Here is a 13,372-nt window from a genome sequence, read left to right on the forward strand (position 1 = left end):
TCAATAAGGATTCGCATTGTTTCAAAACGTGATTAAACCGTGTGCGTCCCTTGTCCTTTTGGGAGTTTGTTGACTGTGTTGAATCTGTTTTTTGACTAAGATTATCTTTGTCTTTAGGTCTTACTCCTCTAAATTGTATTTCATTGCGTTTTTCAATTACTTGACTCTTGAGTTTCGGTGCTGTACCTTCTAACACAAATACCGGTGTAACATCCTCCCAAATTAGATAGCAAGTGCGAAAAAATAAATTTCTAAATTGAATTTAATATTATTTCTTAATATTTTATTTTTTAAATTATTATTACTTTAAATGATGGCGCGGATGCACAAAATAGTCCACAACATTAAGACTTTCACATACCCAACCAGCTAAGTCAATTGCCACAGTTTTCCCGCGCAGCTCCGAAATTGGTTTACGGCTTGCGTGAGGTGTGAAAACTGACCATAAATCCTTTACGCCCATAATTCGAATTATCACAAAATAAACATTTTTTTATGGAAAATTCAAACACTCTTCATCATATATTGTATTTTAAACTTGCGTGAAAATGCCCGCGTATATGCGTTTATGCGTATTTCTTAGTTTTATTTTTTTCATTCATGTCAGATTTTGACAGATCGTTGAGGTTACTAAAAAATTATGGGAGGGAGATATGGAATTTATTTATATAAATTTATTTCATAATTACAATTATTTAGAATTTATATAGAGAATTTATTTATATAAATTTATTTCATACAATTTGTATTTAATTAAATATAAATCAACATGAAGGATTTTGGGTCTGTGATATATACAAAGATCGTGATATTTATGTAGTTCTTGGTATAATATTTATAAGTTGACATGGATTTTAATAAAGGATAATTTGAGAAATCTATTCTATTCAACTACATACATCTGTAGTAAAATATATGCAATCATTGCAAAACAAAACTAATGCTTATTACAATGTAATAGTTCCATTCACTTAGCGTATGGAAAGTAAAATATAATAAAGTACAATATAGTATTATATATAATAGTAGTATAGTATACAAAGTAATATTATAAATAAAACATTGAAATAAAATAGAGTTGCGGATAATAATTGCATAGTATTATAATGTATGATTGCTTGATTATTGACCGGTTACTGTAGATTGAAATATCACCTAACGAAGTTAGTAATTCAATCCAACTCAGACTGCTAATAATGTAGAGAAGAGAACGAAACTACATACCATGTGCTTGGGGAGTGCCCGGCACTGATGCACAAGTGGAAGAAACACCAATGAGGATATTTTATGGATGATAAGAAAACAAGACTAGGAAAGATAGGTTCTATACTATCTTTCATCAAAAAAATCGAATTTGGAGAAATACTCTAATCCGACTAAGGGGCACAGTAGATCTTATAGGTAGGTCGCAGTGCATTATCCCTTCTTTTCAATAGTAATAATTATAACAATAGTGTATGATCTGCCTAATTCCATAAATTCCAGATCATTTACTGTAATGCATATAGGTATGTGTTCATCATTGACAAAATTTGATTATTAACGGAAATCGATTATTTGTTCCAAGTACGACCGGAAGTACGACCCGGAGCCACTTGTCGTTATCGTTGACAAAATGCTGTTCGACACCTCCAAAAGGGACTTCAGAAGCAGGTCCCAGCGGGCTATATCTACAACAACAACTTTTTGTCCATTCCAAAGTAGCAAGGTTTCATCGTTCGACTCAATATAGTTTCAATTATGACACATCAACTTCCTTATTTCTTCACTATATGAAACACTCATTCTGTTCTCTCTATAAATACCTTCACTATATCTTTAATCACTTCCTAACTCATGGATTTGTTTTCCGTTTATGTTTTCTGCGATATAAGTATCCAAAGATTACAACTTGTTCATTCTTACCAGAGCATATGTCGCTTTAAGCTCAATTTCCTAATTTATATAAGCATTTATTTCAAAGTGAACTCAGCCTTAAGATTCTAAGGCTTAGTTTAAAGTTTTAAACTTATTTTGTGGAAGATGCTGTTTTTCTATTAAAACTAATACTCATCTGTAGTACCCTTAAGATTATTATAAAGTCTATTGTGCAAATATTGGTAAAAATAAAATATTTTTAAAACTAATTTAAAAAGTTTTATTATTAAACTATTTTTTTTCCAAACTTATTCCGGGTTTGTACACAACAATTTTAAGCAAAAGTTTACGGAGAGCACGACGGACAAAATGAAAATGTTTTAGGATATGGAGGATAACATCTCTATCTTCTAATATTAACTTGCGTCCTGTATTGACAGAAAATATAGGAGTGGTGTATTTCATACATAATTTTTTGAAAATAACAGATACTTTATATTTCCAATGCAATTATACTGGCACATGAATAAACTGAAACTTAGTCGAGAAATCCTATACTAATAGCGACGAGAACTCCCAGAAATACACAGTATTTAGTAATTCTTTCAACAAGAATCAACTGCGGTATTATATTAATAGATAATATTTATAATAATAGCTTTAAAGTTTGACTTTTTAAAATTTTAAATTGCAGTCATATTTTATAAAAATAATTACAATTAAAAATTTAAATACTACATTTTATTAACACAATTTTTATCACAATGTTATATATGAATTAATTATAGTTTTAGTACTTAAATAATATTTGATGTACGTAAATTGATAAATGCTTTATAACACTTTGTTAAGAACTGAATTACTTTTATAATAAATTAATTATAATGTCAAACATAAATTAATTGTTTTTAATATTTTGATTAGGAATACTTTGATTTATGATATATGCATTTATTTTTTAACTAGAAAATGGTCTAGCGTTTTTTTCCAGCATTTGAAGAATTTTAACCTTTACTTCATTTTGCTTAGCAACGGGCATCTTGTTAAGTAATGAGGCCTCTATATCAAAAAATGCTTGATGTTCACTTTTTACTTGTAGTTTGTCTGTTATTGTTTTCAGTGAAGTCATCAATTCCTTGATATCATCACAAGCTACTGTCTTTTTCTCCTGACTATATGATGTGGATGATGGTGGAGTGTTACTAATGAAGACAAATGACGTTGGCTCATTAATGGTGGATGGTGATGGGGTGGTTCTGTCAAAGGCATATGATGTGGTTTGCTCATTTGGGCTGGAAGGTGATGGAAAAGTACTATTATTATATCTAAATACTTGTACTTGATTTTTATCTGGTATGGAATTGTCATCGTCTAAGCTGGATAATTGTGGAGAATGTCTATTCAATTTGAATGCTTCAACTTGATTTTTATCAGAATTTGAGTTATCATCTTCAGTATGCGGTGATGATTTAAATTCATATGACTGAGTTAAAAACGTTGGAGATTGCAAAGACGTGTTTGCCATTTTAAATCGTGTGCTAGAACAAAAAAATATATATATATTTATTCATATGCATTTATAACAGTTGTTTTTGAAATGTATTTTTCCCTACTTTCTGTGTTTTATATGTCCGGATAAAAATTGCAAATGTGGCATATACTCCCAGTTTTGTGTTGATCGAATACCGTTACGTTGCTGCGATTCAATCTTTTGCTTCTCGCGCACATAACGATCCCGAATTACACGCCATCTAATCTGACAAGCTTCCTCTGAAAACGAATTCAATTATTTTTCTTTAATATTACATTATTATCTTACTAGGAATGTCCATTGCGTTTGCTACAGTCACCCATGCCTCATCCCGTAGTTTCTTCTTTTTTAATATAGTTGTACATTTTTCATATAGCACCGTATGCTTTTCTATTTCATTTATTAAACTTTCATCGCTTATTAAATAACTGTTTTCTTTCTGCAAAAAGAGTAAGACATTTTTTTACTATAAATAGTTTTAATGCTTATATCTTTAATAAATATATTTACCATTGGATTTATTCTCTTTTACTTAGTTCTGCACAAATTTAATGTTTTGATTTACAAAATGTTTTGAATTTATGTTTTTAATTTCAATATAATTCGATGTTCCAACATAAGCAAAGCATAAATAACGTTTTTGCGTTTATACGTTGAATATTTCAAACAAAAACTAAATTATAATGTTGCGTTTTTGCGTTTTGCAAATTAATAATTGTTTACAATTTTAATATGAATATTATAGCACTGCCAAGCTAAATATATATAACAAAGATTATTAATTTTTATTCACATATATATTTTATTTAGTTCTCATTATTATATAACACTTTATATTAAAAAAAAATATTTATAATCAAAATAATTTTATTATAATTATAAAAAACTATCAATATGACATATTGATAGAATATTTTAAAATAAAACGTTTTGATAAAAATTTATTTTAGTCTGGCAACATATTCAACGCACGAAACGCAAATAAAAACCGAAAATTGTTTTAATATGTGCATTCGTTGCATACTACATAGCTCGCAACATTTACTTTTTAGTTGTATTAATATAAAAACATTTTATTTCAACCAAAAAGATAATAATAATAAATTTTATTATTTCAACTTCATTGTCAATTTTAGTACGCACTGAATATAGATTTCATAATTTAATATTACGAATGCAACCATGTTTGTACTAAAAGTAATAAGTTTAGTACAAAAACAAACTGTAGGACGCAACGCAAAACATGAAAGTAATTTTTGTTTTAAATAGAAATAAATAAATTTATATAATAAATAGAAAATTATAAAACTATAATGATGGCGCGGCGTGGTGGTAAACGTATACGTATGGATGATCCACCGCCGGAATATGAAGAAGGACTACAAGGGTAAATATACTAGATTACTTTGGGCGGGAATCAATAACAACAAAAATATTTTCTTTTCATATAAGAGACCAATTGAATGAAAGCATTTCTGATGGAGATAGTCCAACAAAACGTATGACACGTTTACGTGCAAGAGGTGGCGTTCGCGATAAACCACCTATTATTGATGATGACGAGGATGATTTCTATGCACCAGTGGTGCGTAAAAGAAAACAGCCAACACAACGTAAGCCACCAGGCGAAAAACGTGAGCGTGCTGAGCGGCCACGAAAAGAACACGCTGAAAAGGAACAGGAGCGAATTGATATTGAACGCGATGTTACCACAGATGAAAATAGTTTATATTTTATAGTCCGCCATTCCAAGGCAGCAATAGCCGTAAGTGTACTGTGTGATATGTAGAAATATTTTTATTGACTGAACTCATTTTTAGAGCATTGTTGACGATTGGATAGAACAATATAAACAGAATAGAGATTCGGCTCTTATTTCGCTAATGCAGTTTTTCATCAACGCTAGTGGTTGCAAAGGAAAAATATCATCTGACATGCAACATCCAATGGAGCACACTGCTGTCATACGTAAAATGACTGAAGAGTTTGATGAGGTTGTGCTTGCATACCTACATATAAATGTAATAAAATCTGATAAGTTCTTGTGTTATATAGGAAAGTGGTGAATATCCTTTAATAATGTCGGGTCTGCAATGGAAAAAGTTCAAAATGAATTTTTGTGATTTTGTGCAAACGCTTGTAAAACAGTGTCAATACTCCATAATATATGATCAATTTTTAATGGATAATGTTATATCACTTTTAACTGGGTTGTCGGACTCTCAAGTGCGAGCCTTTCGTCATACAGCAACATTAGCAGGTTTGTTGCTACTAATAATTTTAATACAATAAAACCAAATCAATGAAAATATTTTTAACATAGCCATGAAGTTGATGACGGCCCTAGTGGATGTGGCACTTTTAGTTTCAAATAATTTTGACAATGCGGCTAAGCAGTACGAGGCGGAGAGAGTAAAGGTAATGCAATGCAATTTTATTTACACATGAAAATTATAATAAACTATATTTCAGTCACGTGATCGTCGTGCTTCAGACCGTTTAGAGTCCTTAATGGCAAAGCGTGCTGAATTGGAAGAAAATATGGATGAAATAAAGAATATGTTAACATACATGTTTAAATCCGTCTTTGTGCACCGTTATAGGTAATTTCATTATCTGCATCATATTGACATTTAACTTATACTGTTTCACTTTAAACTAGAGATACGTTGCCTGACATACGTGCAATTTGTATGGCGGAAATTGGGGTTTGGATGGAAAACTATCCACAAAACTTTTTAGATGACTCTTATCTTAAATACATTGGTTGGACTCTTCATGACAAAGTCGGCGAAGTGCGGTTACGTTGCTTACAGGCGTTATTACCGCTTTATGATAAAATTGAGTTAAAAGGCAAATTGGAGTTGTTCACCTCAAAGTTTAAAGATCGTATTGTTGCGATGACACTGGACAAGGAGTTTGAAGTTGCTGTACATGCAGTCAAACTTGTTATAAGCATACTAAAGTAGGTGGTGAATAAACTATTTAAATTATTCATATTTTTATTATATATATTTTAGAATACATCCTGACATACTGGCAGATAAAGATTGTGAAATTGTTTACGAACTGGTGTATTCTTCTCACCGGGGCGTTGCACAAGCTGCTGCAGAATTTCTTAATGTACGTCTATTTCATTTAACTGCTGATATGGAAGAGTCGAAAACCAGACGCGGAAAATTACGATTACCCAATACACCGTTAGTACGCGATTTAGTACAGTTCTTTATTGAATCTGAACTGCATGAACACGGTGCTTATTTGGTTGATTCATTTATAGACAGCAATCCGATGGTCAAAGATTGGGAATGTATGACGGACTTATTGTTAGAGGAACCTGGCATTAATGAAGAAGTTTTAGATAACAAACAGGAGTCTACATTAATAGAAATAATGGTCAGTAGTGTTAAACAATCAGCAACTGGTGAGGCACCGGTTGGGCGTGCAAGCAATCGTAAAGTCACACTGAATTCAAAAGAACTAAAAGCAATACAGGATGAAAAAACTAAATTAACTGAACATTTTATTATAACATTGCCACCTCTATTAGAAAAATATCAAGCAGACAGTGAGAAATTGACAAATTTACTTGCTGTTCCACAATATTTCGAATTAGATATTTACACTACAAATCGACAGGAGGCTAACTTACAAGCATTATTAGACAAAATAAGTTACATAATGTCAGTGCATACAGATCGTGAGGTACTCGAAGCATGCTCTAAAACACTTGAATATTTATGTACAGAGGGTAGTGCTACGTATACGCGTTGTGATGTAGCGCGTTCAAATATTATTGATACAACCGTTAATAAATATAAAGATTCCATTGACGATTGGCGTACGATTATTGCAGGTTTGTATTATTTATAAAAAAAAATAACTGTTTGATATTAATAAACTTTATATATTTCTAAAGCTACGGACACACCAAATGAAGATGAAATTCACAATGTTATTATATCATTGAAAGTTGTATCTATATTATTTTCATCACACAACTTAAACCCTTGGAGTTTGTTTGACTCACTATTTCAAGATGTGGACGAAATTCAATCAAAGAATAGCGAAGAAGTACATATACCTAGTGAAGCAATTGTGTATTGCATAGAAGCTTGCTACTATTCCATAAGTTGGGGTCTATACTACTTGGAAAATCAATGTGAAAAATCCAATCTTGAAGAAAGTACCGCCGAGTTAAAGTCCCATTTGAATAAATATATGGCAGCGTGTTTCGAATTAACACGTGATGGACCTACAGAACCCATACAAGAAGCTGTAACTAGCATAGAATTTTTATATTATATCATTAATTATTTTACTTATGTTGGTATTTGATTTTTAGGCTTATCAATCGATTTGTGATTTACTAATTGTATTTTCGGATCAGTTATGTCGGCATGACATGGAACCGCTTCGCACATTAGAATATAAATCCACATTAGATGAACAACTGATTTTAAATAATTTTGTACAACACTATGTATTTTCGTTAAAGCAAGAGGGTTAGTAATAGTTTTGGAATTGTTTTAAATACAAATAATATAATTTTGTAAAATATTTAATAGTTGTTCAAGATGAAACGCGTATCGAAGAACTGCATAAAAAGCGCAATTTCCTTGCCTCATACTGTAAACTTATCGTATACAACATCATACCAACAAGAACTGGTGCTGGTATATTCAAATATTATGTTAAAGTAAGAAATCTTTGGTATACATAAATAATATTTTAATTGATGTAAATAATGGTTTCAAGACTGATTTCCTATAAGTGTCTTATTTTATAAAAAAAAGTTAATTATTAAATAATACACTTTTTTAAAAAATAAATTTTAAAAATAATTTTATTTACACCAATGTTTTAACTATATTCTGTAGTCATCTTCATGGTTTTTATCTTCAGTTAAGATGATAATAAAATGACATTATAAAAACATCATAATATTACCCTGAAGATGACTATAGTATACGGTCAAAATATTGGTTTAAATAAAAAATGTATGAGAAACTAATTTTTAAAAAAATGTATTATTTAAGAATTCACCAGTTAGCCCGTTTCAAAAACAGAATTATTAATAAAAATCTTTATTTTCCATTTGCAGTGTTATAATGAATATGGAGACATCATTAAAGCAACTTTGGGCAAAGCTAGAGAAATTAATAAAATTAACTTTGCGCTTACATTACTTTTAAGTTTAATTGCAATCTTCAAAGATTTACAACAACAATCAGAAAATAATAGCGTTTCGCGAAATTCTCATGAATTTGCGGATTTAAAGGAATTGGCTAAACGTTTTGCATTGACATTTGGCTTTGATGCCATTAAAAATCGTGAAGCCATAGTTGCAGTGCATCGTGCCGGTATACTTTTTGCTGTCGGAGAAGTATCCGATGACCCTGTTGCGGCACCAATTAGATTACTGTTTCTTGAAGTTCTTAACGAATTCAACAACAAACTCTTGAAACAAGATAGAAAAGTGATTTACAATTTTCTTGAACGCCGAATTTCACCTGGTATGCCATCGAGCAGAGCTGAAGAATGGCAGCCATTGGTTATGTATCGTAATGCATTATTACATGGTGAAACAGATCAAGCACCGGCAACTACAAAACGTGCTTACACTAAAAAACGACGAGATCATGGTGAGTAGAGATTTATGATATTCACTTTTCAAAGTATACATAAATCAATTTATTATAATTATATAGATGATGATGACGACGAGGAGGATGAAGAAGAAGAACATAATGATCCAGATTACAGAGCTTAATATGTTAATATAAATAAATATGTATGTAAAATTAAACAAAATTATAAAAAAAAAAAATTTAAAAGTATTAAAAGCATGACATTAAGATTAAAGATGATAATATTGGCCACAGGAAATTCGTAACAATTCGAGGGAAGATTTGAAAGTGTAAAACACAATGGTTAAGTAAGGTTGGATAGGCAGTTGCGCACAACAAATAAACGTTGCGATACAACGAATAAAAGTTGTGATACCACGAGTAAACGTTGTAATACGACTAAACGTTTTAATACAACGAGTAAACATTTTAATACAACGAGTAAACGTTGTGATACAACGAGTAAACATGTTCGAACGCTAGGCTTATGTTATACCACTAGATATAGAGACTGAAATTGTTAGTGCATTGATAACGTTATAAAACATTATTGACATAATCATCAACATCAGTAGTTCCTGTATCTCCCATTGGAGCATAGGGCCTCAAAAATGGAGAAGTGATTTTAAGTAATAAAAACTGAGTTAAACCGATATCCAACTGCAGAAATGCTTACTTCTTTATAAAATAGAGCAATAGATTATAGAATAGCGTTGCTAAAGTGAGAATAATATTAATTGTATTCACAACTCAAAGATGGTTACTAAAAAGAGTGGCGATTGAAAGTTGTACGCGTAGATGTGGTAATAGCTGTAACTTTCTGCTATTGTTGTAGATCGCTTTAGGAATGGTGAACTGCAATTAGTCATCAAAATTAACAAGTGGCTTTGGGACGTATATCCGGTCGCTACTAGAACCTCATTAACTTTCTCTTGTTAAGCGGATCAGTTGTGAGATGGAAGGAATTACTGGAAAGATTTAAGTCTAGGAAACTATTGCTTAGTTTGAGCTAATGAATATAAATTAAATTTTATACTTTGAACAGTGGCTTATTAAAAAGTAAGGTGCTGTTGGAGTTTAAAAAATATAAGACCATAACTTTTCATAGTTATTGCTTAGCTGTTTACAATTAAGTATTTATATTCAGTATTATCTTTTAGAATATATTCTGACTGTATATAAAATTAGTTACAAATATCGGGAATAATTATATTTTATATACATCTTTATAGTTTCTTTAAAATCAGTGGGCAATTGTAAGTAAAACTCAAATAGCTAATTATCCTAGAGTATTTATTTTGTCTTCAAAATAATCTCCCTCTTGAGACACACACAAATGGTATCGTTTAATCCACTGTTTAAAGCAGTATTCAAAAGCCAATTTGGGTATGGCATTTAACTCCTTAAGTGCATTCTCTTTCACCGCATCCACTGTCTCAAAACGCTTACCACGAAGCAGCAATTTAAGTTTTGGAAATAGAAAAAAATCACTTGGTGTCAAATCCGGAGAATACGGTGCTTGTTCGATCATATTTACTGAGTGGTTAGCTAAATAATTTCGTACAATATATGATTTCCAATTATCATGATGCAGAATCCATAAATTGTCTTCCCACAAATCTGGACGTTTAAGACGAACATTTTCTCTCAAACGTTGTAAAACAGACAAGTAATATATTTGATCAAACGCCTGATCTTGTGGAAGAAACTCTGAGTGAACAATACCATGACAATCGAAGAATACAATCAACATTGTCCTAACTTTTGTACGACTTTGTCGTGGTTTCTTGCTTATTGGCTCACTTTCAAACAACCAATCCGTTGATTGCTCATTTGTATCAATATCATATTCATACACCCACATCTTATCACCCGTTATTATTCGCTGAATGAATGTCGTGTCTTCAGAAGATTGAAATATCATATCCTCTGCAATAGCTTTGCGTTGTTCCTTTTGCATGAAGGTCAACAGCTTTGGCACAAATCGAGTAGAAACGCGTCGCATACCCAAAACATCGGTTAAAATGGTACGTGCTGATCCGGTGGAAATGCCAAGATCAGCAGCTATCTCTTTCTCACTCACACGACAATTTTGAAGCACCATTTTCTTCGCTTTTTCTACATTTTCGTCGTTAGTTGATGTGGATGGACGCCCAGAGCGAGGTAGATCCTCGGCTACGGTACGGCCCTCTTTAAATGATTTGTACCATTCATATGTTCGCGTTTTGGACATACATGATTCTCCATAGGTTTTTTTTAACATTTTGTAGGTGTCTGAACAGCAAATTTCGTTGGTAAGACAAAATTTAACGCAAATCCGTTGTTCCATTAATGTTGACATTATAAAACCGCGAAAAAACCCTTCAAAACTTAATCAAATAATTTGTGTAAACAAACTTAATGTCAGATGGCACAAAAATTTATTATGGAAGTTGCCAAGTCTTCCCATTTATAAAATATTCTACTTTGGGAAATGATGGATATTTTGAATTATTTTATGAAAAAATTTAAAAGCATTTGTTATAAATGAATTATGTGGAGTATTAATATAAATCGTTCATTTATTTTAAATTAATAGAGCTAATGTTAACAATGATATTAATAAATATAAAAAGTTGCTATACAAAATACTCCCATTATTTAAAGGTAAAAGTCATATACAGAAGATTAATTCAGCCTTATACTTTGTTTCCACTGTTTACTTAGTAAGTTACTTAAGTAACTTTGAGCTTTTGTCGTTTACATTGGTACAAGTTACTTAGGGCATTGTACTCTACTTACACAAACTACTGTGTGGCACTCTGCATGAAGCTCTAACATTTATTTATATATATTACTTAACATCATATGGATGGATGTTAAGTTTTTAAATTATCTTCGCGCTACGGACAACAAAATGTCATCTAATTATTTGATGTTAGAATTTTTATAGCTAGCGGAGTTGAAATAATGTTTGCCTTTAGGTCTGCGCTTGTAGGTAATGTAGTCTCGAAGCACACACTTTTTAAACACTCGAATACGGACCAAACCAAAAGGTTTGATTTGTACGTTTAGCAGATTGTGTCAATTCAGAGCATTTTTAAGCTCAAAGAGTAGAAGAGTGCTTGATAACATGACTAACGTGTGGAATGGAATTGTGTTTAGAAGTGAAAATAACTTCCATTTATAAAGTTTATGATGATTTATAACTCTTGAAACATTTGTGTTTTACACCAATCAGACAATTGTCGAGATTTTTCAAGGGTTGAGTTTAATTTTCACATATTGTAATACTTGGAGAGGGAGTTAAGATCATTGCGTAAATTACGCAATCTTTGATAAAACAAACTTAGTCGACGTTTCGAGGAGGGACAGAAATGCCCAAAGTAAAATTATAAAAATTTTACATTTAAACAAAGTTTATGTCATTTTTTGTTTATAATACTGATAGATGTCTAGAGTTTTCGAGATATTTACGTTGTATTGTGAACGTAAGTTTCTGGATCTCTGTTCTTAAGTTTGATTTGAAAATCATGAACTAATTGATCATGAATCTATTTAAACCCTAAGAGACAAATGCAGTCGATAGCAAGAAAATAAAACTAATAGTATTTTCGGTTAGTCAATCTGGAATCAATCTAGTCTTACTCTTGATCTGTCAAATTTTTTTGTCCAGTCGAATGTTGTTAGAGTACATATAAAATTACTCTAAATTTTTCATAAACACATATGTCAAATCAAATCACATTCTGTAAAGTTATATAAAACAGCTGTGAAATTCAAAGCAATCTTGCTTCTATGGAAAAATACCTAGGGTGTAATAAATTTATCTCGAGTGTTATACATTTTGTCAAGATTCACCAAAATCTCATCAAAACATTTATAAAAAATTATTGCAACCCTGCTTATTGATTGTCAGTCAATAGCAGTGCTGCCAAATTCGACAAATTATCTTAGCGCGAAAAGCTGTAAGTAGTTTCATGAGATTTTTGTTTGTATAAAAGCTAATCAGTTTATTAAGTTAATTTAAAAATGTCGGTTGAAACTGAAAATATAATACTGCCAAAAACATTGGAGGAGTTCACAGAAACTGACAGTTTAAGCGATGCATTGAAAGATCCAAAATTTTTGGCCAAAGTCCCATTGTTAAACTATACGCCTTTGCACAAACTCAAGAACCATGCTTTAGTGCGTTTTCGTGGTATGATACAAGATATGGTGGATCCAGAAATATATTTAGAAAAATACGAAGTAAAGAGTGATAATGGTGACACCAGACTGCAATGTGGAAAATTTCGTGACACTCTTGTTATGAAAAACGGTGAAAACGTCAATTTTGAATCAAATGCTAATGTGCATGGAGAAAGACGTACAC

The 13,372-nt window shown here is 31.2% G+C and overlaps 3 protein-coding genes across 3 annotated transcripts in view; 2 read left to right on the forward strand and 1 right to left on the reverse strand.

Moving 5' to 3' along the window:
* LOC119672047 (mini-chromosome maintenance complex-binding protein-like) overlaps nucleotides 1–13,372 on the forward strand; it is a 37,268-nt gene that overhangs the window by 13,619 nt on the left and 10,277 nt on the right. The window lies entirely within an intron of this gene.
* On the reverse strand, nucleotides 2,764–4,058 carry LOC119672043 (transcription factor Adf-1-like). Its single transcript, XM_038082993.1, has 4 exons — nucleotides 3,899–4,058; nucleotides 3,677–3,827; nucleotides 3,471–3,627; nucleotides 2,764–3,395 (listed from the first exon to the last, which is right to left on the reverse strand). The coding sequence occupies exons 1-4, from the start codon at nucleotides 3,899–3,901 to the stop codon at nucleotides 2,816–2,818; spliced, it is 891 nt and encodes a 296-aa protein (XP_037938921.1). The 5' UTR covers nucleotides 3,902–4,058; the 3' UTR covers nucleotides 2,764–2,815.
* Nucleotides 4,521–9,619, forward strand: LOC119672040 (cohesin subunit SA-1-like). Its single transcript, XM_038082991.1, has 13 exons — nucleotides 4,521–4,775; nucleotides 4,841–5,153; nucleotides 5,209–5,382; nucleotides 5,444–5,648; nucleotides 5,712–5,806; nucleotides 5,861–5,991; nucleotides 6,051–6,353; nucleotides 6,409–7,244; nucleotides 7,308–7,666; nucleotides 7,734–7,893; nucleotides 7,957–8,087; nucleotides 8,493–9,033; nucleotides 9,100–9,619. Exons 1-13 carry the CDS (start codon nucleotides 4,702–4,704, stop codon nucleotides 9,159–9,161), a joined length of 3,384 nt encoding a protein of 1,127 aa, XP_037938919.1. The 5' UTR covers nucleotides 4,521–4,701; the 3' UTR covers nucleotides 9,162–9,619.

Source organism: Teleopsis dalmanni, chromosome 1 (assembly GCF_002237135.1).
Source record: "Teleopsis dalmanni isolate 2A chromosome 1, ASM223713v2, whole genome shotgun sequence".
In the NCBI taxonomy this organism is placed as follows: domain Eukaryota; kingdom Metazoa; phylum Arthropoda; class Insecta; order Diptera; family Diopsidae; genus Teleopsis; species Teleopsis dalmanni.

Excerpts from the sequence above, each read along its gene's own strand:
- LOC119672040 (XM_038082991.1), top strand. The coding sequence starts at position 4,702 with ATGATGGCGCGGCGTGGTGGTAAACGTATACGTATGGATGATCCACCG. Across the intron at positions 4,776-4,840 it reads TATGAAGAAGGACTACAAGG|AGACCAATTGAATGAAAGCA; the intron begins GTAAATATACTA and ends TTTTCATATAAG. Across the intron at positions 5,807-5,860 it reads ACGAGGCGGAGAGAGTAAAG|TCACGTGATCGTCGTGCTTC; the intron begins GTAATGCAATGC and ends ACTATATTTCAG.
- LOC119672043 (XM_038082993.1), bottom strand. Across the intron at positions 3,628-3,676 it reads AAACGCAATGGACATTCCTA|AGGAAGCTTGTCAGATTAGA; the intron begins GTAAGATAATAA and ends ATTCGTTTTCAG. Across the intron at positions 3,396-3,470 it reads GGACATATAAAACACAGAAA|CACACGATTTAAAATGGCAA; the intron begins GTAGGGAAAAAT and ends TTTTTGTTCTAG.